The 25,035-nt window shown below is 36.4% G+C and overlaps 1 protein-coding gene across 1 annotated transcript in view; it reads right to left on the bottom strand.

Moving 5' to 3' along the window:
• Positions 1–24,013, bottom strand: part of PRKCI (protein kinase C iota) — a 61,309-nt gene extending 37,296 nt beyond the window's left edge. Inside the window, exons 1-3 of the mRNA XM_054580477.1 lie at positions 23,699–24,013; positions 8,801–8,922; positions 12–101 (exon numbers count right to left, since the gene is read on the bottom strand). Coding sequence (XP_054436452.1) covers positions 12–101; positions 8,801–8,922; positions 23,699–23,799 — 313 coding nt within the window. The 5' untranslated portion in view covers positions 23,800–24,013. The remainder of the gene's footprint in view (positions 1–11; positions 102–8,800; positions 8,923–23,698) is intronic.
• Positions 24,014–25,035: the final 1,022 nt, after the last annotated feature.

The following is a 25,035-nucleotide window of genomic DNA, read 5'->3' as shown; positions in this document are numbered from 1 at the left end:
TACTCCTTTACCATGAATCAAGAGTTCAGAATCCTTGTTTAGCTCATAAAGCCTAAAGGCTTCTTCTAACTCCAACTGAGATGATACTGTACACGGGTCTCCTACAAAATAGAAAATGCAAAGTAAAGCTCACTTTTTAAATCCTCTAAATGTGATGATTAATAAACAACTTCTGTTATGTAAAATCTTGAGGAAAAAATTACATATATGTATATAAAGAAGTATTTGACAAGGACAAACCTTTAGGTATTTGTTTAGACAATTCCATTCCCTAAAGTAGGTAATATAACTTCCACTTCTATTTCTAAAAGACATGAGGTTTGTAAGTAGGCAATTATATATACATAAACCCATTTAATTCTAAATAATGTACATATGCAAAACATGGCAAACAGAATCCACCATTGACCACATTTTAGATCGCCACTCCAATACGACTAATGGCCAGAGACAGGCTTTCTGTTACCTGTTTCTTTAAAAGAGGAAAGTGAAAGTAGTTCCCTTTCCACAATATGGTCTGTTAGAGTTCTCTCTGTAATCATTTTGTCAAATTCTTCCTTTCACCTCAGAGCCTGCTCAAGAGACTCATAGAAATGCAGTGCAGCTAATAAAATACTCTGGGCTGAAAAGTAGTCCTACTTGAGCTTTTAAATGTCAATGTATAGATTTAGTACACTTACACAGAGAGGGGAAGGAAGAAACCCCTCCCCTCTTCAACCAGCCAAAAACTGAGTCATCCCTGGCAATCAATGAGATGACATATCTCTTCATAGGATGGCATTCCTGGATGAAAAAGTCATTTTGCACATAGTTAAAGCCTGGGCTGGGCCCTCAACACTGCTATTCTTTTCATCATTCCTGTGGGTACACCAAATGTTACCACGTACTAGACGCCAATAACCCGGTCCAAACCTCAATCACTCTCAGCAGAGAACTTGGTCTAGTACTTGGGAGAGAAAAACAAAGTCGTCTCCCGTCCTGCTATCTCAAAGAAATGAGAGTTTCTGTTCTGTTCTCTAACTTGGCTACTGAATCCCTACTTCCTTCTATCTTCTCTGGGTATTATTCCATTAGTCTGCCTTTGTTCTATTTTTATTTTGGCTTTCCTTCCACAAGCTCTTCTCAGGCAAAGGAATATTTGAGTTTCCCTCTCAAAAATCTCTCTTCCACCCAAGAAACATCAAAAAAATCTCTCAAAGAGGTGCCCTGTGCTACTTTACACCCAGGCTCCCTCCCAGGCTCCAGATCTTGTCTCTCTGCGTAATTTTCACAAAATTACTTTGAGCTTCAATTTTCTCCTATGTAAAAAGAGGGCTATTGTCTATATTGTAAGCATGATGGGAGTACTAAAGATCACATATTTAAAATGACTCATAGTATGCTTGATCCATCAGGGGTATGGCTTTTATTATTGTACCTCGATCAAAAGCCATAAATGGAATTAACTATTGTAAAAGGTATAATTATAACCATATTTTAAAAAATCAACTTTTCCTTTTTGCTAGACATTGCCTTTTTGCCAGACAAGTATCTACCTGTTGTTGGTTGAAACCTGTACCCACTTTTAATTTCATACCTAGAGACTGATATTTTGAATAACCACAAGCAAGTGTGGAAATAAGAGTTAATAACTGACATTACGTATATTCAGATCTATTTTGTTTTTCTTGGACTGAATGTCTTTGGTTCAAGTATTACCTTTTTGGGCCAACTGTTTAATGCCTGATAAAGCAGGGCACATTACTCAGAAGTAAAACATTCTACAGAGAGTCATCATGAAACAAATATGAAAGGTAAAGCTATTTCGTAAAGCCCATTCTATTACTAAAATCTGAATTCACATCCTAAAACAGGCATTACACCCCAAGTGACATCTGCTCAGTTGAATGAATTTCAAGATACTGAAGCCTGTATATTAACCAGCAAAACTGGTCTTTTTCAGTGTATCTACGTTTTCTTCTCACCTATAAAAGGAAAGAAGGAAATCAGAGCATTGGACCTCAGAGTGTTTGGTAAATATGTAATATCCAATTATTTATGAGATAACCTGACAACATGCAGAACATGAAACACATATATAACTTATACTAGTTATTTCAACATATCACTGATTTCAGTGCCCCACCTTTAAAAGAATCAACATAGTCCAAAACCGAAGATGGTAACCTTTAACACTTAACTGAGACAGTACCACCAAATGCCTCTTCCTGGCGTCTGAGCCCGCCACAGGTTTACCATCAGCGTCTGTTCCTACCAGGACCTTCCCATTGCCTCTGGACACCAGATTCAGAACATTATATACCACTTGTAAAAGTCATTGCACTCCCTACTCTAAAGGGTTTCTTTGCTTAAAATATAGATTTGTAAAAATTTTCAAGAATGCTATAGTGTTTAGATGGCAATCCTTTCAAGCCTGGGCCCTATCATAATAGTAATGGATTTCTTCTGCCTTCTTCCTTTTTTCTGGGAGGTGGAACTCAGAGGTTAGAGAAGCACATGCTACCCTATCAAGCTGTCCATCTTCAACTTCCATTTCTGGAGAAGATGAAGTAACAGGAACGGGAGTTAACCCTCCACCTAAAACAACAAAAAAACTGCACAAAATAAATTTTTAAAATGGTTCAAGATACTGAAAGTCAAGCAACAAAGAATTAACTGCTCCCAAGTACCTTAAATGCATCCCAGAACAAAGCTCAAAAATATTTATAAGAATACAAATATATTCAACACCCAATAAGGCAAAAGTCACAATATCTAGAATCTAATAAAATATAACCAGGCATGTGAAGAAGCAGGAAAATTATCCATAACAGGAGAAAATTCAATCAACTGAAATTGACCCTGAACTGACACAGAAAAAATAATCTTTAGACATGGACATTAAAAGACTTATTATAATTATATCCAATATATTTAAGAAGCTAGAAGTATTGAGCATGTTAAGTAAACATGGAAGAAATTTAAAAAGACCCAAGTGGAACATCTAGAAAAACTATAATGTCTAAAATGAAAAATACACCAGATAGGATTAATGGGAGGTTAGACATTGCAGAAGAAAAGATTAGTGAATTAGAATTCATAAAAGTATCCAAAATGAAATGCAGAGAAAAAGACTGAAACATGAACAAAGCATTGCTGAGCTTTATGATAACTTCAAGAGGCTCAGTATACACATTACTGGACTCTATGAGGAAGGGGTGTAGTAACAGAAAAAATTTTTTGAAGAGATAATGGCCAAAAAATATCTAAATTTAATAAAAAGTATAAACTCATGTATCCAATAAGCTCAACAAATACCAAGACAAGAAACATGAAGAATACTAAAATAAGACTGTTGTTATTAAATTGCTTAAAAACAGTGATAAAGAGAAAAATCTTAAGAGGCCAAAGAGACACATTACATTCAGAGGAACAAAGATTAAAGTTCACAGCAAATTTTATATCAGAAACAGTGCAAGTTAGAAGATAGTGTAATGAATAAAAAAAAGGTCAATCTAAAATTATTTACCTGGGAAAATTATCTTTCAAAATTAAAGATGACCTAGAGACAAATTCATAGAGAGAGAAATTCATAGAGACAGTAAATAGGATGAGAGGTTAGCAGGAGCTAGAAGGGAAGCGATGAGGAGTTACTGTTTAATGCGTTGTTTTTGTTTGGTTGATGAAAAAGTTCTGGAGATGGGTAGTGGGGATGGTTGCATAACAATGTAAATGCGCTTAATGCCACTGATTTGTCCACTTAAAAAAGGTTAAAATGGTAAATTTTATGTTAAGTATATTTTGTCGCAATAAAAACAGAACTTAATAAAGGAGTATTCTAGTTCTCATTCCACATGAATCAAAGTCAAGAGGTAATGCCCAATGGGAAAAAAAAAATGGAAGTTTCAGAATGATGTACTGAATAATGGCATTTTTTAAAATTTAAAAGCACAGAAAAACATTATAATTTGTTGCCCTGACTGGTGTGGCTCATTGGTTGGGCACTGTCCCACAAAGCGAAAGGCCTCCAGTTCGATTCCTGGTCAGGGCACATGCCTAGGTTGTGCATTCAGTCCTTGGTTGGGGCACATATAAGAGGCAACCAATCAATATTACTCTCCCTCTCTTTCTCCCTCCCCCCTCTCTAAAATAAATAAATATTTAAAAAATAGAGAAAACATTATACTTTGTCAGTTATATACATGGAGTAGTGACAGAAAACAGATCAGTGCTGGCCTAGGGATGAAGGGATGCGTACGAAAATAGTTTGGGAAGGGATACAATGCAAATGGAGATGGGAATGCTCACAAAAAGGACAGACCTTCCCAAAAACCAGGAGCAAAGGCTGAAGTCTGGGAGCTCCAGGGCTCCCCCAGGGTCCTACCACCTTCCTTGCCTCAACTCTCAACCCAGCCCCACCCACTACTGCATGGGAGCTCCCAAGTGGGCTTTAGTGTGATCATTTTGCCTCTCAGGCATCTATGCAGTGTGGTGTATAAACGGTAGCAACCAGAAATTACTGGGCAGAATATTGAGAGCACAGAAGAGGGGCAAAGGCCAGAACTTAAGAGAAGTACTTGGGGACTTCTCTAAGCAAGCTGTCTTCTGCTTGGGGTTCTCTATGCCTGGGAGGATAGGGAGACGTTCCAGGGGAGTACAAGACATAGATAGTTTTTAAAAAGTATCAATTTCCAGATCCATAACTTCCATATAAACTCCTTTCTAAAAACCATCTGCCTGCGCATGTGCCTGCGGTGCAGTGCCACACCTCATCTCTTTTCCAAATTTTTCTTTTCCTATTTTATAGAAAACAAGCATATACACATATTATATAACATAGAGCCATAAGAAACCCGTAAATGATTGCCAAAGCACTTTTATTTGTAATAGTCAAAAAATGGAAACAACCTCAATGTCCATCAACAGATGAATGGATAAATAAATTGCAGTACAGCCACATGATGAAATACTACTCCACAATAAACAGAAATAAACAAGTAACACAACCCATTTATCAATAATTATGCTGAGTGAATGAAGCCCAACCAAAAAAAAAGAGAGTACATGCTATATGATTTCACTTCTACAAAACTGTAGAAAATGCAAACTAATCTATAGCAACAGAAAGCAGATCGGTAGTTGCATGGATGAAGGGGTAGAAGCGAGGAATTGCGAAGCACAAGGAAAAGTCTGGGGTAATGGAGGTGGTCCAGATCTTGTTTGTGGTGATGATTCCCTGGGTGTCACCACATTGTATAATTTTAAATGTATAGTTTGTTGGATGTCCATTATACCTCAATAAAGACATTTTATTTTTTAATTTTTAAATTAAATTTATTGGGGTGACATTGATTAATAAAATTGTATCGATTTCAAGTGGACAATTCGATGACACATCGTGTTTGTATGTTGCATTGTGTGCCCACCACCCAATAAAGCCATTTTAAAAAAAAGATGAAATAAAGACCAAAAAAGCTCAAAGATTTTATCACCAGTAAGCCTCCACTACAAGAAATGTTACAGGAGGCAGGAAGAAAGTAAGTTACCAAACGAGATCTGCTCACGGGCACTTAGATGTTTTTTTCTTATTGATGTTGATTTTCATTTTTTAATTTTCAGGTTTCAAGCCATAATACTGCTATCAAACTAACTGAAATAACACTGACTGTACATTCAATCAAGAAGTTTTCCCCCCACTGACATGATTACCACAATTAGTATACAGTGTAGGGTGATAAAGAAAAAGTACGAAGAATAATTTGCTCTTTTAGTTCTTAACACACCAGCTAAGATCACACCAGACTAACGATGTTTAGAAAATATCACATAAAAGAAGTATGTTCCTTACCATCCTAAGCATGGTCTTGTTACATCTTGGCACTCAATTTCCTCCTCTATGAACATATCAGTTTTAGAATGCAAGCCAAGGAGAAGTTTAACCTTGAATTCAGAAAAACTACATACGGTTCATGCCAAAGAATGCATATGTTCATTTTAAATTTCCAGGAACCTAATTTATTGAAACCATTAGGACATGAATTTAATGAGCTATATTCACATAACACCCTCTCCTACTCTCTGCAAATCACTTTCAGCTTTTTCCCTCACATAGTCTTTTACAGGGTATTTAAAAAAAAATTCACATGTTTGTGGTGAAAGTATAAAGAAGGTACAATATTTCTGGACACATACCATTTCAGGGAATTTACCCTACAGGTAATACAATACAGGTGCCCCCAAAACATATGCACAATATTCTCTGCACCAGTGTTTTTGGTAGTTAAATTACAAACAATCCAAATACCCATCAAAAGGGAATTGATTAAATAAATTCGGGTACAATCATGATATATAATACCACACAACATTTAAGAGAAGCAAGATAAATCTTCATGCACTGATGTGAAAAAATATCCACAAGATGTTATGTGAAAAAGCAGGTTAAATAACAGCTTGTACAATACCAGTCTATTAAGAAAGAAAAAAATTGTTACCATGTCCTTTCTGGTTGTGTATTCACAAAAACAGATATCATCAATTTGTTTATAGCAGTGATTCCCAGAGATACTTTTTCCTTTACACAAATCAGTATTTTTTAAAAAAGCATGCACTATTCTTAAGAAAAACTTAAATTAAAAAAAAAATATACAAAGGCTACGTTTTAGTAAAAGAGAAATGACAGAAAACAAACACAGTTAAATTTAAACCAGGTAAACAGACCCTGAATAAATCAGAAATTTAGCAAATGCTGTTATATTGTAAATATAAAAAATACATCCCTAAGGAAAAATGGCCATAATTAAAATATAATAAATCAAAAAGTCACATTCTCATTCTCTGCTCTCACAGCACATGAGAAAGGGGGGTATTGTTACAAAATTACTCTTCCTTCTTAAATCTTTAGTTACCTTAAGCAAACCAGTTTTCCCACATGGTCATCAAAACAAATCAGTAAAACTGGTTTTGAACATAAGGAAAAAGGGCAGCTGTCATGAATGTTTAAAGAAATGAATAAGCTTATGATCTTTACTTGCTCTAATATAAAAATCCCACAGTAACAAGTTTAGCTTTTAGAATGGTGTTTCTCATAAACTAGAGAAATAAAATTAGAGTTCTCTCTTCCACTGATCCTAGAGAAATGCCGTTAACAGCTAAAAACAAAGGACAAAAGTTATAACTGAAAAATAATTGCAAGGAACATAAATAATTACTACTGGCTCTGTATGCCTAAAATTAAGAAAAGACTAGTATCAGAATTAGCCAAGGTAAGGAAAGAATCAACAGACCTTAATGGAAAGTTTAACCTTTAACTTGAATGAGGCAAAGGCTAGTTTTGTTGTTTTCTCCCAGAAAATTAGGACATTTAATAGCTATCTAGAGAGAAAAACTATGAACTGCATATAAAAGGATAGGACTATTTCATCACACAAATAAATTTACTATGAGAATCTGTTAATTAAAATACACAATTGTTAAGAAAAAAACAATTCACTGCTAATCCCAATGCTTAAATCTCCAATAATAGACATAAAACTACACTGTGGAAAGGCTTGACATTAACATTTCATACAATTCACAATTTTTTTGTGCATACTATTATTTGCTCTAGGCACTGGAGTTCAACACTGAAAGCCATGATCTCATGGAGCTTAATTCTACCATACAAATAAGATGCAAAGTGAATAGGGGTAAAAGGCTTCTTGGAGGACATGGCATTTGAGTTAAGACCTGAATGACAAGAAAGAGACAACCATGTGACAATCTGGAAACAAAACTCTCCAGGCAAAGATAATACAAAGTGTAAGGGTATTATAAGATATTTTAATGGATTGTCTCTAATTTTTAAATTAAATGTATTATCTAGTGATTCCCATGTACACTACAATTTGAAAACTACCAATTGTGAAACCTCTAAATGGCAAAGAAATAGCATGAAATGATCAGAACAGGATTAAAATGAAAATAACAACAGCTCACAGTAAGATCCAGTTTATTGTTACCAACTATATTCTATGCACTATGCTAAATTATACAGTCTGATTTTCAGGCTGAAGACATGTTAGACATCCACACCATTTTTCATTACCAATATTTAAACTGACCTTGTGGTAGGTCAGAAAGTAGTTGAAAAGATCAAGATGCTCAGTTTCACTCTTAAATAATGAAAAATTTAAAATACCAAGCTAGAATTTCACTCCTTAGATTTTAAGAAACGTCAAGGACTCATAACACCTGAGGATGATGAAGGCAAAAGTGAAGGGATGCTCTCGTTCAACGCAGCTGTGCCACAAAGTGGCAGCAAACTGTCATTAGCTACCAAATTTATGTTGTGCATATTCTGTGAATTTGCTACACAAAGAGTCCCGTATGATAGCACAAAATTACATATAAAAACATTATAATGTTTCTGCCACCACCTTTAAAATAATGTTTGTCACAATTACTTTTACTCCATAACATTTTCTTTAAAGTAGTATTCAGTAAAAAATACTGTCAAATTATTAAAGGTCTGTTAAAATGTAAGACAACATATATTCAAAATTAAAGTAAAATGTAATACTCTTTGATGACATGTTTACCTTATTGCTGGAAAAAAGGTCACACTAATTTCAATATATTTTAGGGTAAAAAGGGCAAAACAAACAAAGTACTCTTTGGTAGTGTTTCAAGTTAAATACTTAAAGAAAAATAAGAATGGCATCAAATTTCCAGTATACCTTTTCCTCCCTTAATTAGGACTTTTATTGTATTTTAAAAACAAGTAACAGAATAGTATCTTACATCAAATGCTTATACTTGCAGCCTTCTCTGTACCACTCACCTTCCTCATCGATCCACTTCATGGTGAAAAGCTGTTCGTTGTCAAAAGAACACATGTCTCGAACCTCATTGCAAAGGCCCTCAAAGGAGATGGACGGTTCAAAATGTGTTATCATGATATCTCTGAAAAAGAAAAAGAGTTCGAGTTTGACAATGACTAAAACGAATAATGCTCTACCCATTACTGAATGCCTGACCATTGGATGGACTTCAGCTATTTTGTGTACATCAACACGTATAGCTTCCAGTAAACTAATGCTGAATAAAGTAAAAATTAAATCGGTAAGAAGCCTTAATTTAATCGCCACCTAACTACTCTAACGAATGGTAGTCTCGTCTTTGCTTTAATGTTCGCTCTCAGATCATTCTTTTATTAAGCACTGCACTACCTAGATGAATAGTTTCTGCCTTATATTTAACAGAAAGCTGTTCCAATTACTAGTGGCAGATCTCCTCTTCCCAAAAAGTCTACTCTTTGAACAAGAGATGGTCCTTCAATAATTTGACAAAGATCTGTCTTGTTCCCTTCCTCAGCCCTAACCTCAACAGATTAACCACCTATGAGACGGTCAACCATTCTTTCTGTGGCATGATTTTTAGATCTCACACCTTCATGTTCACCTTTTTCCAAAAAAAAAAAAAAAATTCCCATTTGCCAAAATTGGTTTTTAAATGATTCATATTTTAAGGGAGATATGCCCAAAAACAAAAGAATAGACATAAATGTGTAAGCAACGGTATGTATGTAAGTCCACCTAGCAGCTATTCCTGATAAAACTTAAAATGTAAAAAACATTTTAGAGGAGAAGCCTAGGGTTACCTCCCAGGAGCCATGAGAAGGAGCCTCCACATGATTTAATCATGCAGTAGCCAGTCACAGCCACCCTTCCAAAGGTAACTTAAATAGACAGAATGACTCTAATTTAACATACATAATGATCTCACACGTCACACTATAAGGGTTTTACAAAAATGAATGTAGTTCATGTCCTTCCTTTGTTTTAAGCTCTTCGACAAATGCCTTTTGTCTCTCAAGTACAATCCAAAGTCCCTAGCGGGCTACAAGTCCCTGTGTGAACTGGCCCTGGTTACCCCTTCTACCACCTGACACATAAACCAGTGTTTAAAGTCTACCACCTACCCTCAGCTAGAATGTAATCTTGGTAAAAGTTCTTCACAGTCCTAGTGGCCAACACAGTGTCTAGCACATGGTTACTCAATAAGTTATTTTTTGAAGAAACGAAGGGAATGACACTGTCTTAGGAACTGTGAACAAACACCGGTTACTTGGAACATAGAGCAGGAAATAAGAAATTAAAAATTTTAGTCATCTGCAAAAAAAGTTAAAACTGCAATCTTAGGGGCTACTGAAGGTAAGCAGAGAGCCAAGCATAGAAACTGAGTGGTTCTTTCTTTTCCCTCCCTCCCTCCTTTCCTTCCTTCTTTCTCTTTCAAAAAGATTTTTTTAATTTATTTTTTTAGAGAGAAGGGAAAGGAGGGAGAAAGAGAGAGAGAAACATCAATGCATGGTTGCCTCTCATACGCCCTCAACTGGGGACCTGACCTGCAACCCAGGCATGTGCCCTGACTGGGAATCGAACCAGCAACCCCTTGGTTCACAGGCCAGCACTCAATCCACTGTGCCACACCAACCAGGGCTGAATGGTCTTTTCTTGATAATTATTCTCTTCCTAAGCATCTCACGGTGTTCTGCCCCTGCCTCTTGGAGCCCTCTTGCCTTGACTTTCATAGCAGTATTCTTCCCTGGCTCTCTTTCTACTTCTCTGAACACTTGAGTCTCCTTTTGATTTCAATCACAAAACATTCTTTACACCAGCTCTCCCATTCATTCATTCATTCATTCATTCATTCATTCATTCATTCATTCATTTTCTCTCCCTCTCCGTCTCTGAAACCTACTTCACATTCAGTGTTTTAACTATTATCTCTATGTAGGGGTCCCCTAAATTTGTAATTCCAGCTCTCTGTGGTATTTAAGATTCTCGATATTCTGGTACTAATTTCTGCTCTCAGCTTGACCCCATCATTCCCAACACAAACACTCTGCTACAGACATCTGGTTCAACTGACAATCCTCGCACATGAGATCTTGATGATTCAAGTTTTAATCCTGACATTTCCTCAGTTTAAGGCTCAGTTTATGGAGGTGGGGGGATCAATCTTAACAGGCACTTCAACATCAACTTCCACTAAATTTTTTCAATCGAATAAGCCCAATGGTCTATACTTCTAAATCTGTTCAACATGTATCTTATGTTCTATCTTTTGTTATTTAACTCATCATATACTGATAACACATCCTCAACTAAATTATAAACAATTGGAAGACAAAAATTTTGGACTTTTAAATATATTCACATAACTATTAACATAATAAGGACTCAAATATTTCTTAACTAAATGTGGAAGAAATACATCTTCTAGAAAGTGCTCTTATGACCAGGAAATATCACTGTTTATGTTTCTATTGCCTATAAACATTTTTAAAGATACTGAGTATGTTCCAGATGTTTAAACAAACTTTACCTTACAAAACCTTCAAAATAACCATCACACTAGACATACTAACGTTACTTCACCAATTTAAAAGCAAAACACTTTCAACTCTAGAATGTTTGCCAGAGTCTCACAGTTAAGAAGTATTAATAGAACATGAATTCAAATCCAAATCTCCTAATGACTCTCATGGTAGATGCTTTAATATGACCTCCCCCCTCCCCACTCACCCCCAGAATTACCCATTAGCAATCGAACATTTATTATACTAGCTGCTGGGAGCATTACTAGCAGTCAATTCCCAGTAGCCAGACTCCTTTAACGATTTCAGTCGTTGCATATGGCCACACCCCCTTCCTAGAAAAAGCCTTCGACCAATGACTAATTTGATGTGGGGGTATAAAGATCCTAGATGAGACTCGGAAAAGCTCTGAAGTGTGACCTCATCTTCAGAACTCACTCCCTGGAGGGTCAGCTGAGGTTTCTGTAGAGATTCCATGCATCTTAATTGTTTCCTACCTAAGCTAGCTTCCTTCCCTTCCCTTTTTTTAACAGAGCTGTCGATTGCAAGAGCAGTCCTGAGTAAACCTCCTTCAGGCTAACCTGAGACAGCACTTTTCCACAGTAGCTATTATCTGATGATATTTTTTGACAAAAACATAATGGATACAAACAATCACACATTTAAGAGACTGCCTAATAAAAAATATAATCCTCACTTTGGAAATTAAATTAGTCTACTTTAGTAACTGAAGCTAGTTGATTTTTTTATTCTTCAGAGAAAAAATACATTGCCAGCATGAATAAATTATACATATCTTATATCTCCCTCAACTAAATGTAAAACTCCACTGAGACCAGGTACTGTGTTTTGCTCACTGCTGTATCTCCAATACCTAAAGCAGTGTCTGGTCCAGAGTGGACATTCAGTTAATATATATGTTAAATGAATGGAGGTGTCACATGTTGGGCTCTAAAGAAAGTATGGGAAATGTAAAAATAAAAAGCATTCCAGAAAGGAGGAAGGGCATATAAGAGGCAGCTGAAGTATAATAGTAAAGACCATGAGAGCTAAAGCCATGACGCTTTACCAGCCATGTAACCTTAAGTGAGTTAACTTAACTTCTTGGTGGCTCAATTTCCTCACCTATATAATAGGAATAATAATATCTCATCTGGTATTATAAGGATTTAATAGATTAATTAATGTTTATAATACTTAGAATAGTACCTAGCATACAGCATACTCTGTATGTGTTTAATAAACTTTAAAAATATGTATTTATATAAGTGAAACCTCATTAGAGAGAGAAAAATAACCCAACCGTCTAAAAGCAACACATAGGCCCTGACTGGTGTGGCTCAGTTGGTTGGGCACCGACCTGCAAAGCGAAAGGTTGCTTGTTCAATTCCCAGTCAGGGCACATGCCTGGTTGCAGCACCACCCCTGGTTTGTGTGTAAGCGAGAGGCAACGGAGAGATGTTTCCCTCACACTTCGATGTTTCTCTCCCTCTCTTTCTCCCTTCCTTCCCCCCTCTCTAAAAATAAATAAATAAAAAAATTTTTTTGCTAATAAATGTTTTTCTTTTGCAAATATATCCAAATTTATTTTTTCTTTTTTTTTAATTTTAATTTATTTTTTCAAATACATTTGTCTCTGCCTACCCCCCACCACTTTCCCTTGCCCCCTCCCTCCTTCCCTCGCTCAGCTCTTCCCCTTTGGTTTTGTCCATGAGTCCTTGCTATATGTTCCTCGACTTTCCCCTTCCCTTCCTTTTCCCTGCCCCCCCCTTCCCTCTTGTCTCTGTTGATTTCTTTTCCTTTCAGTGTTGCTGGTCTTATTTTCCTTGCATCTTTGTATTGTTGGTTAGGTTCCGCTTATAGGTGAAATCATATGGTATTTGTCTTTCGCCCCCTGGCTTATTTCGCTTAGCATAATGAAAAATAAATTAATAAATGAAAAATAAAAGCAATACAGAGATGTTTCTGGTTTAATATGGTAGAGGGAACACACATCTATATCCTGAGGGCCCACTGAAATGACAAATTATCAAAGCCTCTAAAACCAAAAAAGGCATATGTAGCAGACCAAAAAGGACAGGAAAGTTCTAGATGACTGAAAAAAGAAGAAGATTTTACCCTTTGCTACAGTATGGATGGACCTGGAGAGCATTATGCTAAGTGAAATAAGCCAGTCAGAGAAAGACAAATACCATATGATTTCACTTATATGTGGAATCAAATGAATAAACTGAACTAACAAGGAGAATGTGACAAGCTCATAGATGGAGAGCAGGATGACAGCTAGTGGGGACTGGGGAGGTTAGGGAGTGGAGGGATTGAGCAAAAAGGAAAAAGGGCTCATGGACATGGACAGCAGTGTGGTGACTGCTGGGGGGAGGGGTGTACGGGGACTAAATATAATGGAAAAAATACAACAAACATTAGGTAAAATACAAATTTAAAAAAAAAAGGGATAAAATTAACCCAGAAACCATACCAGCTCCAATCAACAAAAGAGGAACCTTTAAAAAGGGAAGTTTTATTGACATAAGATTACTTTCCCTTCTCTAAGCGTGTAATCACATCACTTGGCTCTTCAAGTGCATACCATTTTACAAAAGTATTCATTATATTCTTTTCAAAATTGGCTTAAAGAAAAAACTATGAGTCAAAGGGCAGAATAATGTTATAAATTTTTATAATGTAAAAATTACTAATAAAAATCATGATATAAAAAAGTGAAAGGAAGTGTAAATTAAAAAATGTTTCTTTCCTAGTGGAGAGTCAATACTATAGCTAAAATTAGTAATATAAAAATAAAAGCAGGGAACAAAGGGGGATTAAAAAAAAAAACCCTAATAAAAAATGGCAAAAAACTTGAACAGATATTTCTCCAAAAAAGACATACAAATGGCCAACAAGCTTATGGAAAGATGTTCAGCATCACTAATCACTAGGAAAATGCAAATCAAAACTATAATGGAGTATCACCGCACACCTATTAGGATGGCCACTATCAAAAAAAAACAGAACAAGTGTTGACAAGGATGTGGAGAAATAGGAACTTTTGTGCATTGTTGGTGGGAGTGTAAAAACAGAATTTCCATATGACCCAGAAAGTCCACTTCTGGGTATATATCCAAAAAAACCCTGAAAGCAGAGACTCCATCAGATTTTTGTACATCCATATTCATGGCAGCACTATTCACGATAGCCGAAACATGGAAGCAACCCAAGTTTCCATCAACATATGAATGGATAAAGAAAATGTGTATGAATACGAAGGATTATACAGCATTAAGAAGTAAGGAAATGCTGACAAATGCTTCAACATGTATGAAACGTGAAAACATTACGCTAGGTCAAAAAGGCCAGTCACAAAAAGACAAATACTGTATGATTCCACTTACATGAGGCATCGAGAATAATCAAATTCATAGAAACAGAAAGTGGAATAGTAGTTGCCAGGTGCTGGAGGGAGGGGAAATGGGGAGTTGTTCACTAAGCACAGTTTCTCTTTTGCAAAATGCAAAATTCTGGAGATTGGTTGTACAACAGTATCAATGTAGCTAACACTACGGAAGTGTACACTTTAAAATGATTGAGATGGTACATAAATAAGGTTCTTTTTTTACCACAATTAAAAAGAAAAAGTAGGACAAAGTATATTATTTAAATATAAATGTAACTACAAGAAGTAGAAATAGTCACCAGAGGAGGCAATGAAGAAGTGTTAAATTTCTCAACTTTTATATTGATCAACATATATAGTAAAACAAAACAAAATTTTAAAAGTAGTTAACTCTGGGTAGTGGAACTGAGACTGGGTTGATAATAGAGATGGAAAGAAAATGTACTTTGTACTTAGACCCTTCTGAATGGTATAGATTATTATTTATTTTTCTACCATGTAAAGGGATGATGATAAAATTTACTTTCTCATTATATAAACATAAAAAATAGAAAACAAATTTTAAATAACATCTATAAATTGTTTTAAATATTTTAAATTTTTATTTAAAAAATAAAAATAGAAAAGTTACTTCTAATGACATTAAAGAGAATCCGCTTATCTTAATGCAATTTTTCTTTCAAAATACTCTCAATGTTACTAGTATGAGGTAAGTGCTGGAAGAAAAGCATTTTAGATTAAATTGGAAGAGAAAGAAAGGCTCCCATGGAATTTCTCTAGCAAAGAATAAGTGTGACATTATTATTTTTTAAAGCAAAGGAGAAAAAATCAGTTATGATCAGACATCCTCAAACTATGACTTTCTTATTAAGGCTCACATGAAGTTTAAAATTAACACATATGTATGCATGTCTATAAACAATAGGGAGTTATCAAAAATCTTATTTTTCAAGAGCTAAAAAATATTTATCAGAACATACAATTTTTTTTTTTTTAGAAATTAAAAAAAAATGTTTTAATCTTCACCTGAGGATATGCTTATTGAGTTTAGGGAAAGGAAGAGGGGGAGAGAGAGAGGCAGAGAAAATCATTGATGAGAGAGAGAATCACTGAGCAGTTGCCTTCCACATGCCCCCAAACAGGGATCAAACGTGCAACCTAGTGTGTGCCAACTGGGAATCAAACCTGCAAACTTTCGCTGCATGGGAGGATGTTCCAACAAACTGAGCCACCTGGCCAGGGTAGAACATATAAATATTTTTTCAAAATCTGAGTAATCCTTAGAAAATATAAGTGCATACTTCCTAATGGGACTTAATGAAGGAGTTGTGCTTTATCAACTGCCACTCCTTAAGTTCCAGGAACTAAAACATTTAAGGGAGTTTTATATAAACACTTCTCTAAGGAACTGGGAAAACACTATGTTCGTACATTCCATAATCACCAGATCCTTATCATAGTACCAAAGCTAAAAATGAGCTGTAAAATAAAGATATTACATTTTAAAGATATAAAACAAATTATACATGAAAACATTATTTTTTTCTTGTTTCAACTTCAATCTCAGCATAAATTACCTTCTACCACTGGCTGTCTTCACTATGAAGATTCCCAAAATGACAAATTCAGAAACAATTTTAGATGAATTTTCTTTAAAAATGAAAAAAAGCATTTTTAATTTTGCTATTGGGCTTCAGAAGACAAACTGCTTTAAGCATTATGTTCCTATGTTCTAAACCATAGAATCTAAAATTCTTCCTTAGAACTAATTGCTTTTAGAAATAAACTAAAAGAACCACATTCAGCCCTTCTGCTATCTCAACACAAGCTTTTCTCCTAAGTATAATCAGAAATAAAAGTTTTATTTGAAATCACTAATATAATAGATTTAGGCAGGATTATCCATGGATGGTAGAACCGTTGGGTAGAAGATTTTGAAGGAATAGAATATTCATACAATCTCAAAGTATCACCCCTCAAATTACTTGTTAATTATAAAAAGCCATGAAGCAACTTTCATTCTTAATAATCAAGGAGACAGAAAATTTGCTCAAAACTGTAAAATATGAATCTGACAATAAAAAGAAAGTAATCCTAATAAAGCCCCACCAATACAGTAAATGGAAAAGAGAAAATCCTCTGAAGGGTAAGACTCAGCTTTGTATTGTGGCTTACTAAGTCAATGTATCATCTATAAAATAGAGATTATGATATGTACCTCTGAATATCACTGTGAAGATTAAATAAAAATAAATTTAAAACATGTAAAACATGTATCACGGTTCTTGGAACATGTGAATACATCACAAAAGTTAGTTCCTACGCTCTTTAACATACTTCAAAAGCAAAAAGGAGACTGAGTATCTTTGAAGATAATTTATTAAATTTTTCTAGCTATTAATCGTATTTCGTTAAATAACTGATCGCTGCTAAAATTCAACTCTGGAAAACCTAGCCAAATGGTTAAGATAAGAAAAATAAATGCGATACACAGAAAGGAAGAGGCAAAACTGTTATTGGCAAATGATATTTCCTACCTGTAAATTCTAAGACAGTTAACTAAGAAATTAATAGAACTAGTAAGCTGGCCAGTTTGACTTAAACATACAAAAATAGATGGTATATATAATAAAATAGAATAAAAGCAACAGAAATTTATAAAAGCAACAGAATTGTAAAATATATAAGAATAAACTTAACAGGAAATGTGCAAGACCTATGGGAGAGGAACCTTACTGAGAAACATGAAAAAAATTAATAAATAGGTATTAATATACTTGAAACGATATACTTACAAGGCAAGGCTGAATGTTATAAAACTAGCAGTCCTCAAATTAATCTATAAATTCAATGCAATTATAAATCTAAATGCAAACAAGGTTTTATTTTTGGAGAACCTACAAAAACCTTCAAAAATTCATCTGGTATTGAAAATGTACAAAAATAGCCAAGAAAATCTGGACATAGAAAATTAACTACAATAATAATAAAATAACCAAACCAATGATGTTATATGCAAAATAGATTTCTCACCAAAAATCAATGAAAAATAATAGAAAGTACTTATACACCTCTGAAAATTTAGTATATGTGTATAACAAACCTGTCATTTCAAATCAGGAAAAAAGAGCAACCTATTCAATATTAGTATTAGTAGAATACATTTTGGAAAAAAAAATAAGTTGTATCAGTACACCACAAGTAACTAAACACCCAAATACCAGATTTATTGAAAAGAAAATCACTTAAGCAGCATAATTAATAGAAGAAAAATAGAATATTTTAATATGAGAAACACATCTACCTAAGAGAGCAAACCATAAGAAGCCATAAAGAGAAGGACAGATTTAAATAAAAATGAAAAATTCCAGACAACCAACAGGTCAGAGAAATGCTGGCAACTTTTTAAACAGACAAAATGTCAATGTCCCTTCAAAGAAATAAATTTTTAAAAAAAGAAAGAAAAAGAATCCAAGAGAAAAAAATGGGCAAAAACATGAATAGACAATCCACAGAAGAAATACAAATTATCAATTATGTATAAAAAGATACTTGATTTAAAAAAGCATTTTTTGCCAAACTTACTTGCAAAACTTTAAAAGACCAATAACACGAAATGGGAGCATAAGGAAATACTTCATCCATGTAGTTGTTGGGAATATAAATTCCTACATTTTTGGAGGACATCACTTTTACAACAGGTATATCTTTGACCATGTTTGTAAGAATGTACATTAGATATAAGAATGTTCTGTCAGCATGATTTGAAATAGCGATTTAATGAAAGCAAACTTATGTGTTCATCATTCAGAATAAAAGATTAATTATGGTACAACAATACTATGGAAACTATGTACCAATTATAAAGAAAAAGACAGATCTATCTATCATCCATCCATCCATCCATATATATGTATGTATGTATCTGTCTACCCTGATATGCAAAGATGCTAGTAAATAAAAAAAAAAAAATCAACTGCAGAAACATGTGAAAAATATGTACCCATTTATTGGAAAAATAAAAAGGTGTGTATATGTATATATCTATCTATACTTAAATTGATATGATAAAGAATATCCCAAACTGTTATCAGTGGCTACCCTAGGAAGTGGGGAACTTTCCACTTTTACGTATTTCTGTATATTAAAATTTTAGCTTTAGAGCCTTGCCTTTGTGATCTGCCGTAGGCCTGGTGGCATTTTTGTTCCCATCATCATTCTCAGCCACATTCCCATAGAGAGTTCGCTGTCATGCACAGTATTTGTTCAGTAATTCCAAACATTTCCACCTGGATGCCCTCACAGTACCTTGAGCTCAAAATTCAGTTCCTTGTTCCAGGTAATAAATTACCTTCTCCCATAAATCCCTTCCTTCTATAACCCCTAGGCTCTCTCCAGTAAGAAACCTACGAGTTCTCAGGCCCCCTCTCTCTTCCCCACAGGCAACCAGTCTCTGATTCATATTGATCCCACCCGCTAAAATTACCACTGATTCCATCTCCTCTTTTCTGTCTCCTCGGGATGTTAGCACCTGGACTACTTCCAAAGCCTCCAAATTAGTCTCACCCATGGCCAATTCACCTCCCAAACAGGTTCCAAGACTGATCTTTCTAAAAACAAAAATCTCATTATGCATCCCGTGTACTTAAAATCTTCACCAATGAGAAAAAGTCTGAAGCCCGCAGTGTGAGATATTCAAGAGCCTTCATGAACTAGTGCCTGTGAACCATCTGATCAGCCTCACTTCTCATCAGTGCCCACTTCACACTTTTTGTCCTAATAAGGGAAGCATACAGGATTAAACGTACAGGATTAAACTGATCTTAATTCCCCAAACATATCGTATAGGCGTGCAATGCCTGGAATGATGCCCCACCCAACATCATCATCCACCTAAAGCCTCAGAGATTTCATTCTCTAGGAAGGCTGCCCTCACCTCAAACTTCTCAGCAATATCCATCCCTGCAAGTACCTTACACACACATGCACACATGCAATGCACACACGCACTCAAAGGATCCCCTTTATTAACTCTTCTATGTCTTTCCTCCTACAAGTTTCTTAATTCCTCAAGGGTAAAGCCTTGTGTTATCCACCTCTACATCACCTGTGCCCACCTTAGTACAATGTGTCTGGCTTAGAGTAGGTTATTTCTTAAACTAAGTTTAAACATGCTTAAGTAGTATGTGAAATCGTAAGCAAGACTGGAATTTTCAAATTCATGTTTTAACTAGGTTTGTTTCGATCATAAAAGACAAACACTCAAGTCTCCTTAAAAAGAGGTCTGGGAGTTGTATTAGAAAGCTATCGTGGCTCTCTAGGGAGAGTTTTTCTGTAGAGAACTGCCTCTTTCTCCCCTGCTTCATCAAACCTTCAATCTGCACATGGTAGATACTGGCTTCACCAGCCTCTCCCTCAATTCTTCAACATCAGTCCTCACTGCTAACAAGCAATTTATCTCATATGATCTAATTCAAATTTCTGAGAGGGTTGTTTTGGTTTTTGGCACCAGGCCACCATGTCCCTTCTCTCTCTCCAGTAAAGCTACGGATCAACTGCCCCATGGTTAGGCGCCATGCCCCAACCTCCAGGACCAATAACTAACATTCCCTCAACTCTCAACTCAATATATTATTTTCATTTCCTTAGATCCACTACTGAAGCATATCATTAAAATTATTTTGCAATACTTCTAAAAACAAGTCTTGCCAAGACTTGTTAACAGTGAAAAAAAATCCGGCCTATTTCTTCGCTGAACCAGCTATACATTTCAAATGCTCAAGGAGTTAACAATCTTTTTATTTGTAGATGTGCACACAGAGAATCCTCTGGATTGTTATAACTGCTCAACAGCAATGGTTTAAAAAGCATATTTTACAAACTTTTCGCAAATTTCCCATACACTTACAAAGTAAAGAACTGAGTAGTCCAGACATTTCCTTGTTAAATTTGATCCCATAATATCAAGTAACTTTATATAAGGATAATCATATCCAATGGCAATCTATCACTAACCAACAAAACCTGTTTCTCTCCCTTCAAACTAACACCACTAGGTAATGATTAAAGAAGGAAGGCCACTCACTGACAAGCTACCGAGGCAAGGAAAGAAGGGTACAGGCTGTAAGACAGGAACACTTAGGTGGCCCCCAATAAAATCAGATCCTCCATGCTATTAACCTCCTGCTTAAAGACCAGGAAAAAATCTAATTAGATGTCTGTTACATCTAGGGAGACATCACATTTGCACAAAAAGAAATTTAACAGAATGATAACACTATACAAGTACACATCTTTGAAAGGAGAGGGCAATTCATGAAATGCTATTTGGAAATTCAACATTCATTGGAAAGAAATATTATTAAAGGAAATAAGGGGAAAGCTCTTTGATAACAGCCATTCAGATAGATGATCTGAAGAAAAATTATTTTTTTTCCAATGCAGAGAAAATCATCTTCTTGATAAAAAGAAAGGATTTTCTATTTTAAAATCGGGTAGGTGTTCTAGTTAGCCAACCTGTTTATTAACTATCCTCATTGGTGACTCATTTTAGTTTCATCTGTAGTAATGAGCAGCTGACTGTAATATCATAACCATCAATTTAGACTATTCATAAACATATAATCTTAACAGATTTAATTTCAGAGGACAGAAATTGGTACAATTTAGAGTGCTGATGTCTTTAAATAAGGCTTAAAATCAAGGCACTACTAGAAAGCTTTCATTGAATTAAAGCACTAAAAGGGAGGGGTTCTTTCATTCCTAAGCAAAAATTCTATGTATTTTTTTAAAACAAAGAAAACGTTAACTTGAATGTCTTAGAGAAATTTTAGTCAAGCATTAAAAAGGTTATGTGGTCTTGGTCTCTTTTTTAAAAAATAAATGAAGCAATAATTCAAGAAAAGATAATACATTCCTAAAGTACAGAAGACTTTGATTTCTTTCCAAATGATAAGTTTACAATGATTTTAATTTACTAATTAGGTCTATTTACATTTGTCAAACTGTAATAAAAATGGGAACAAAGAAAAAAGTACCAGTTTCTCCATCTTTCAGAGCTGGAATCATTGGAAACTTATAAATTTAATAAGTCAAGAATTTATATTATTTAAAGTCATAAAGGTAAACCAGAGAACAAAAATAATAATAGATTAACAATCAAATATTGAGAGGCACCAGGAGGAGGAAAAGTAAAAGATAGTATACACCCAATTTCTCATCTCTCGGACTATCAAAAGATATTATCTAAGTTGATAATCACAAAACAGAACTTTAACTTTTATAGTAATAAAGGCAACCTCCAGAAGAACCAAAAATAAACTGTCAATAGCAGTTAACTCTGGAGGTTGGGAGGGTGGGATGGGGAACATTTTTTATTTTATATCTGTACAAGTTCCACTTTCCTACCGTGTGTGTATTCATTTTTTAATCTAGTTTTCAAGCTGTCAATAATCAGATACCTTAAAAAAACAGGTAGTATATTTCATTCTCTATACCTAACAACTCATGGACTGTCACCTTTATAAAATGAAAGTGAATTTCTCATTTATCAAATTAAAGGTAAGATAAAGGAAGCAAAGCTTTTTTCCCATAGCGCAAAGGTCATAGCCAACCATTTTCAAGTCCACTGTGACAACTACAAATGTTTAAGAAAAACCTACATACAATTTCTTGGTATTGCTTGATCAATTTAAGCAAAAACACTGATGCTGTTCAAAATAACAACTGTGAATTCTTCCAAGTACAGTCAAGCTAATACACACAGGTCATGGAAGCAAACAAACTAAACTAGTATTTCTTTATATCCAATCAGTTAAGACAACTAGGGGCTTATATTTTCTTTGAAATCAAAATGAGAGGCATTTTAAAAGTTTGCTATCTTCACTGATCCTTTCAGGAATGTAAAAGCGTGCATTGCAGCTTCAACCTTCTAGTGCTTGAGTGTTTTAAAGCAATTTACTTCTGCTTGAACAAGCAGTAAGACACGCCAAAATGGATGGGTTTTCTGTTAACCCTTAGTTTCAAAACCTTTAATCTCACACAAATATTTTATTTTTCCAATTTACATAAATGTAATTATCTCAAAGAAACTTCAAACCACAACTGAATTCAAGCGAAGGGGGGCACTTCAGGCTCTTGGTTACAGAATATGACTTCATACAACGATCTCAGGACTGGATTATTTCTGGTAACCACAGTAGTTATAACTTAGATGATAATATGAGTAAAGATTACAGATTTTCGAGCTGTGCCCTAGGCTCGTCTTCTCACCTTGCATTATCTCACCCTATGGGATGGTCCTTCAAGCAACAATGACAAAGTAGCGTTCGCAGAGGTCTACTTTACACATCCACAATCTAATCTTGGAGACACACTGAAGTATCTAATGCACATCCCTGAAAAGGGATGAACTCTCCTCTTAAATAATAACCCCTATGTCTAATTTGCTGCCAGCCTGAGCATAGTCCAGATTCATTTCGTGAACTCTTTTAGGCAATGAAGACCTAGAGAATCAAAGGCTTAAGGCCTGCTGGAAATCAATAGGGCCAGCAGACTGAAGTAGTCATGTCTTTTAAGACCATAGCAAACTTAGTTCACCGAGGCATCGATCGGAATAAACTCTCCACCCCAAATACGTCCAGATTTAATGACGTAAACCCTTGTAAATTTCTTACTAAGCGAGTCTCTCGAACCCACCAGGTGGACATACTCTATTCCAAGGTTCCTCCCTCGGAACCTACTCTGGACCCTCAGCCGCGCGACTCCCAGACGCCCTGCACCACACCTTGGGGGTGCCTCAGTCCAGCGCCCCACGCTCCGCCCCCAACCACTCGATCACCCATCCCAAGTCCCCAGCGTCGCCCCCCGAGACCAACCCGCCACAACATCTCCAGCCCCTCTCCTCTAACAGGCCAAGTCCAGCTGGCCTTTCCCCTCCTCTCCAACCCCCATTCTGGGGCACTCACCCGCGGTAGTAGGCTTTCACCCGGACCTGGTGAGAATGGTCCCCGATGCCGCCGCCTGCGATCGGGTGAGACATGGTAGTGCTGTCCCTCTGGGTCGGCATCTCCTTACTCCCCCGCCTCAACGCCGGAGGCCAAGGATACCGGGGGCGCGGCGGGCGCGGCGGGGGACTCCGCTGCCTGAGCCTCCCCCAGAGCCGCGGCTGTCCGCTCCCCTACCTGTCCTCCCAGAGGTAGAGCCGCGGCGCGGACCGAAGGGTCGCCTCGCCCGGGCAGCCGGAACCACGCGGCTCCTCCCACAGCCCGCGGCCGCCGCCGCCTCTACCGCGGCCCGGAGCCAGCACGCCTCCCAGCCTGGGTCCCTCCCACCTCGCTAGCTCGAAAGGCTCACATTCCGGGGGAGGGCGGGCGCAACCACCAAGCCAACTCAAGGAGTCGCGATGCGCAGCTGAACCATTCTTACGGAGAACAAGGAAAAAGGGGAGAGAGAATGGGCGACGCTAACCATCACATCAAGTACGCCGAGAAAGGGTCTTCCTTGGAAGCCGTGTCAGAAGGAGTGAGAACGTTCTGTTAAATAAAGCCCTCTCCGTATAGTGAAAATGGTAGGTGACAGGAGCTGCGGTATCTCACCCCAGTTTCCTAACTTGGTCGCGTCCGTGGTCAGCGGATTTGGGAATCGGGTCGATTTCCGGAGCGGGTTTCTGGGATTTGGAGTCCCCAGGGGATTCTGGGACGGGAGGTTCCCTAAGTGTAGAGCACTCCGCCTTCTCCCTGACAGTTTGCCTCTAGCTTGCGCCCCGGGGACCGTCGGTGTGGAAATCCTGAATCCGGCAGCGTGGGCGTCCCACGTCACTGGAAATGACTAAGCTTCGTCACGATCTAGACTTTTTTTTCTGTGATGAATTCTCCCTGCCAATTGCATAAGTCATCTCAATTATACAGTGATTTTTTTAGGAACAAGAATTTGATTTACCTGCTCAGCATCTCCTCTTTTATGGAAAGCATTAAACAATGTAACAAATATAATAATGAATGTAACAAAGGAGGAAACGGAATTGGAAAATACGACGGAAGATAGACTTTCTTCCTTTGTGACCTTTGTATATTGCCAACTGCACAATGAGTATTTACCCAATTCATCCATCCATCCATCCATCCATCCATCCATTCACCCATCAGCATTTTTTCTGGTAACACTGACTAACAAAGAATTATAAGGAATCTGTCCTTGTAGCATAGTCCCCGATATCCCATAGGTCTTAGTTCTGTCACATAGTGCAAGCAGAGGGAGCATGAATCCAGTGCCTGCATCAGCCCTGGAATAATCAAATAACTTT

Source organism: Pteronotus mesoamericanus, unplaced genomic scaffold (genome assembly GCF_021234165.1).
Source record: "Pteronotus mesoamericanus isolate MK-2021 breed Mesoamerican mustached bat unplaced genomic scaffold, CSHL_Meso_final contig_116, whole genome shotgun sequence".
NCBI classification, from domain to species: Eukaryota; Metazoa; Chordata; class Mammalia; order Chiroptera; family Mormoopidae; genus Pteronotus; species Pteronotus mesoamericanus.
Note: the sequence above shows the minus strand (reverse complement) of the source record. Positions and strands in the feature narration are given on the sequence as shown.